The sequence below is a fragment of the Eimeria necatrix genome, genomic scaffold (genome assembly GCF_000499385.1).
Source record: "Eimeria necatrix Houghton genomic scaffold, Enh_scaff389, whole genome shotgun sequence".
Lineage (NCBI taxonomy): Eukaryota > Apicomplexa > Conoidasida > Eucoccidiorida > Eimeriidae > Eimeria > Eimeria necatrix.
This window is the reverse complement of record NW_013654291.1, coordinates 20,001-25,000: the sequence shown is the minus strand read 5'-3', so window position 1 is coordinate 25,000 and position 5,000 is coordinate 20,001. Positions and strand designations below refer to the sequence as shown.

The 5,000-nt window shown below is 52.6% G+C and overlaps 2 protein-coding genes across 2 annotated transcripts in view; both read left to right on the top strand.

Moving 5' to 3' along the window:
* Positions 1-1,237, top strand: part of ENH_00049560 (Splicing factor 3B subunit 3, putative) — a gene marked incomplete at both ends in the record, with an annotated part of 8,503 nt that extends 7,266 nt beyond the window's left edge. Inside the window, 2 exons of the mRNA XM_013581252.1 lie at positions 423-524; positions 1,100-1,237. Of these exons, the coding sequence (XP_013436706.1) occupies positions 423-524; positions 1,100-1,237 (240 nt within the window). The remainder of the gene's footprint in view (positions 1-422; positions 525-1,099) is intronic.
* Positions 1,238-4,910: 3,673 nt separating this feature from the next.
* ENH_00049550 (hypothetical protein, conserved) overlaps positions 4,911-5,000 on the top strand; it is a gene marked incomplete at both ends in the record, with an annotated part of 3,559 nt that continues 3,469 nt past the window's right edge. The window contains one exon of the mRNA XM_013581251.1: positions 4,911-5,000. This exon is cut by the window's right edge and continues 298 nt beyond it. Within this exon, the coding sequence (XP_013436705.1) occupies positions 4,911-5,000 (90 nt within the window).

Here is a 5,000-nt window from a genome sequence, read left to right as displayed (position 1 = left end):
GCGGGCTAGTCCTTGTTCCAGTTAGTTGCTGCTGTGCTGCTAGCTAGAGTGCTTCTTGCTGCTGTGTCTGTTAGAGCTAGCGGGGTTGTAGCAGCAGAGTCTCTTGGGGTGCTTGCGGGGCTTTGAGTTACCTTTGCACCTAGCCAGCTAGCTAGCTAGCCAGCTAGCTAGCTATCTAGCCAGCTAGCTAGCTAGCTAGCCACCAAACTAACCAGCCATCTAGATAGCCAGTTAGCTAGCCAGCTAGCTAGCTAGCTAGCCAGTTAGCTAGCTAGTAACACAGCTAGCTAGCTAGCTAGCTAGCTAACGGCGGCAGCAAACAAACGCGGTAGGAGCAGCAGAAGAAAAAAGGAAAGAAGTGGAAAGTGAAATGAAAAGAAAAGGAAAGGAAAAGCAAGTGCGGAACTGGGGTGTATGTACAGCTGGACTTCTTCCACCACTTGGAAATGGTCATGCGAAACGAAGCCCCGCCTTTGGCGGGTCGCGACCATTTGATGTTTAGGTCTTATTACCATCCGTTGAAAGTGAGGAGTTTAATTAAATTAAATAATTTAATTAAATAATTTATTTTATTTTATTTTATTTTATTAGTTATTTGATTCGGCTTTTGTTCCAAAGTCCAGCAGTTTCTGCAGCTCGCCCGGGCGCCGCCAGCAAGTGGCTGCGGCCGCGGCTCTGTGCTGGGCTGTGCTGTGGCTAGCTAGCTAACGAGCTGGCTAGCTAGCTAGCCAGCTGGCCGTGGCTAGCTAGCTAGCTAGCTGGCCGTGGCTAGCTAGCTAGCTAGCTAGCTAGCTGGCTAGCTAGCTAGCTTGCTGGCTGCCGCAGCTGCTGCTGGTTGGCGAGCTGCTGGGCCGCCAACTGCACAGCTGAGGCCAGCTAGCTAGCTGGCTAGCTAGCTAGCTAGCCAACTAAGCTAGCTAGCCAGCAGCGACAGCTGAGGCAGTCGCACAGCTAGCTGGCCAGTTCGGCTGCCACAGCTCGAACTAGCCAGCTAGCTCTCTGCCGCTCTCGCTAGCCAGCCAGCCAGCTAGCCAGGCACCCAGCTAGCCAGCCAGCTAGCCAGCTAGCTAGCTAGCTAGCCAGGGCGTGTGTGCTGCAGAACGTGGTGGACGGGGACCTGTGCGAACAGTACGGGTCTTTGCCGCCCGCAGTGCAGACGCGAATAGCCGAAGACTTCGAGAAGACTCCTGCGGAGATTCTCAAGAGGCTGGAGGACATCCGCAACAGAGTCTTGTGATTCGCTAGCTAGCTAGCTAGCCGGTGGCTAGCTAGCTGGCTAGCTAGCTGCCTGGCTGGCGGCTAGTTGGCTGGCTAGCTGGCGGCTAGCTGGCTAGCTAGCTAGCCTGTGGCCGCGCCGCATAGCTAGCTAGCTAGCTGGCTAGCCAGCATACAGGCGAGCGATATGGCTAGCCAGCTAGCAGGCTAGCTAGCTGGTTGGCTAGCTAGCTAGGGGCCCTCGTCGTGTGGCTCCGAGGTTGGAGGGTGCATGGTTGAGGGCTGCGGGTTCAGGGTTTAAGGTTTAGGGTTTAGGGTTTAGGGTTTAGGGTTTAGGGTTTGGAGGTTTTAAAGTGGCCGCGGCTAAGGAAAATGAGCAGAGAGGGACTTGGCCTTGCCTGTCAATCAGACAGAGGGGCGTCAGTCTGTGGCTAGCTAGCTAGCTACGCAGCTAGCTGCCAAGTGGGCTATCTTTCAGTTGCTAGCTAGCTACCTAGCTAGCTGTTGAGCGAGCTGCCACTTGCTGGCTGTTTTGCTTGGGGCTAACTACCTGAATAGCGAGCTAGCGAGCTAGCTAGCTAGCTAGCTAGCTAGCTAGCTAGCTAGCTAGCTAGCTAGCTGACTCGCTAGCTAGCTGGCTGGCCGCCGTTTGTTGGCAGGCCGCTGTTCAGCTAGCTGCTGGGTGAGCCGCCCCTTACTGGCTAGCTAGCTGCTGGCTAGCTGCCGAATGGGCCGCCGTTGAATGGCTAGCTAGCTACTCAGCTCGCCGCTCTGCGGACTGCTGCCTAGCTAGCTAGCTACTCAGCTAGCTGCCCAGTGAGCTGCCAGCTAGCCAAGCAGCCGCTCCTTTATTAATAACTTGTCGTATAAATTAGAGCTTAAATCGCATTTACCCCGGCGAACGAATGCCTATAGCTAGCTAGCTTTTTAGCTAGCTAGCTACTCACCTAGCTAGCTACTCAGCTAGCTAGCTGCTTAGCTAGCCACTTACCTAGCTAGCTAGCCAGTACCTAGCTAGCTAGCCAGTTAGCCAGCTAGCTACTGAGGGATAGATGGCTATTTGCCCACTTGCGGGTAGTGAGTCGGCAGTCTTGGAGAGTTGGTTGGCTATCTTCTAGCTAGCTAGCTAGCTAGCTAGCTAGCTAAATAGCTGGCCAGCTGGCTGGCTAGCAGCTAGCTAAACGAAGCAGGCCAGCTAGCTCTGCTGCTCGCCTCTTCTGGAGGCTAGCTGTTGGCAGCAACAGTTGACGACCACCGCCACAGCTAGCTAGCCAAAGCCAGCGACAGCTAGCTAGCCACAGCTAGCTGGCCACAGCTAACTAGCCGCAGCTAGCTAGCCACAGCTAGCTAGCCACAGCTAGCTAGCCACAGCTAGCCAGTGGCAGCCACAGCTAGCTAGCTGCAGGCGGTGGGGCAGTGTTGACAACTGAACTTAGCTAACAGAGCTAGCGTCGAGTAGCCTGGGCTAAACCCTGATTTAGGGTTTAGGGTTTAGTGTTCCGGGTCAAGTGTACGGGAGGTAGAGCATAAGAGACAAATTAATAAATTGAATTAAATTAAATAAATAAAAAGTTAATAGAGATGATATTTAAAGGAGAAGAGGGTGGATGGGAGAGAGAGGCAGAGAGTGATGAGGGTTTAGGGTTTAGGGTTTACTATCTAGTGTTTAGGGTTTAGGGTTTACATTCTAGTGTTTAGGGTTTAGGGTTTAGGGTTTGAGGCTTCAAAGTTTTGGCCGAAGGCCAAGTTATGCCTTTTAAAGGGAGCGGCGACAATACTTGCTGCTCTGGGAAGTTAGGGTTTAGGGTTTAGGGTTTAGGGTTTAGGGTTTAGGGTTTAGTATGAACGATGTACTGCTGCATGCGCAGTCTCACTGCCCTCTTTGCACTTTAACGTTTCATTTTCAAGGGGGCAATTATTCCTTTATTACTGTTCGTAAACCCTAAACCCTAAACCCTAAACCCTAAACCCTAAACCCTAGCTTTCAAGTGCACCAATAAGGACTGGGCGGCCGCTCTTCTAGTTTTGCTAGGGTTTATGAACTTATGAATTAAATTAATTTATTTAATTGAAATAAATAAATAATTTAATTTGATTAATTAATTAAAAGAAATCAAATGTGAAGAGCCCAAGTGTGCACTACAAATGAAACATGAGCAGCAGCTTACAGCAGCAGCTGCGGCAACAGCAGCAGCAGCAGCAGCAGCAGCAGCAGCAGAACCCCACCCAGAAAGACTCGTACTGCTGCTGCTGCTGCTGCTGCTTTGGTTGCTGCGATAGCTCTGGCAGCAGCAGCAGCGGCGGCGGCAGGACTCCGCCCAGACAGCGTTGCGCCACTGCTGCTGCTGCTGCTGCTGCTGCTGCTGCTGCTGCTGCTGCTGCAGCGTTGGTTGCTGCAGTACTTGTGGCAGCAGCAGCATGAGCAGGACTCTGACGGGAAATATTTGCGCTGCTGCTGCAGCTGCTGCTGCAGCTGCTGCAGCAGCTGCTGCTGCTGCATTGGAGTTCAACTCACTTTGCTGGACGCGCATCTCTGGCTAGTCTCCAGCAGCGAGTGGTTGCTGCAGCAAACCCTAAACCCTAAACCCTAAACCCTAAACCCTAGGCTAGAAAGAAACTACGTGGAACTAAAGTTGAGAAGAAGTGCTGCCTGGAAACGAGAAATTGGAGAAGCTAATTTGGACAGAGAATGGAGACATGGGGGCTGCTGCACAGCGTGGCGTTTAGGGATTAGGGTTTAGGGTTTAGGGTTTTGGGTTTGCGAAATAGGTCTTTTCGCCTAGAGTTTGTCAGTATACTCTAGTCCATTTAATTTCAAGACAAGCGAACCCTTGCCACTTGTCGATATTGCTGCGATGCTCCTGCACGGAGCAGCAGCAGCAGCAGCAGCAGCAGCAGTACCAGCAAGGGCAGCAGCAGCGGCAGCAGCAGCGGCAGCAGCAGGCTCTTTGTTTGCGAGAATTATAAGCCTTTTGCTTGAGTAGAAATGCAGAAAATATGCAAGCAGACCCACCTCACAGCAGCAGCAGCAGCAGCAACAGCAGCAGCAGCAGCAGCAGCAGCAGAGAGCGACGGTCGTGCTGCCGGTGCCACTGCAGGGCTGGGGCACCGAGTTGGACCCCCAAAAGAAAAGCCTTTAGTTGAACTTAAAATAAATAAATAAATTAAAAATAAAGAAAGAGATAAATTAAAAAAGCAGCTGAGCTGCCTAGACACCTCAGCCGCAACTCCGACAGACACTGCTGCTGCTGTGTCACTCACCAGCAGCAGCAGCAGCAGCAGCAGCAGCGCCTTCTGTCTGTCTCGGCCTTGTTTTTGTTTCATCACCGTGAAACAGCAGCAGCAAATTCCTCCACCGTCTCAAGAAGCCTCTCTTTCGGCAGAACCACAGCAGCAGCAGCAGCAGTAGCAGCAGCAGCAGCAGCAACGGGAGCCGACAGCAGTCACTGTGCTGCAGAGACGGCTCGGAGCAGCAGCGCGCCCCCATCTGAGCCCTTGCTGCATTTTTGTCTTTAAAATTAACTTGGCAGCAGCAGCAGCAGCAGGAGGCTGGCTTATCCTAATAAGCAAGCAGCAGTATCCGGTAAGCAAGCAGCAGCAGCAGCAGCAGCAGCAGCTGCTGCAGCAGCAGCGCGCCCTACTGCACATCTCCCCCAAAGGAAGCCCCCAAAGCCCTCATTGAAATTAACTCAAAGATGGATCTCAAGGAAAATGAGTTGCGGGAAAACGCTGCAGCGGCTGCAGCAGCAGCAGCAGCAGCAGCAGCAGCAGAAGATGCCACAGCC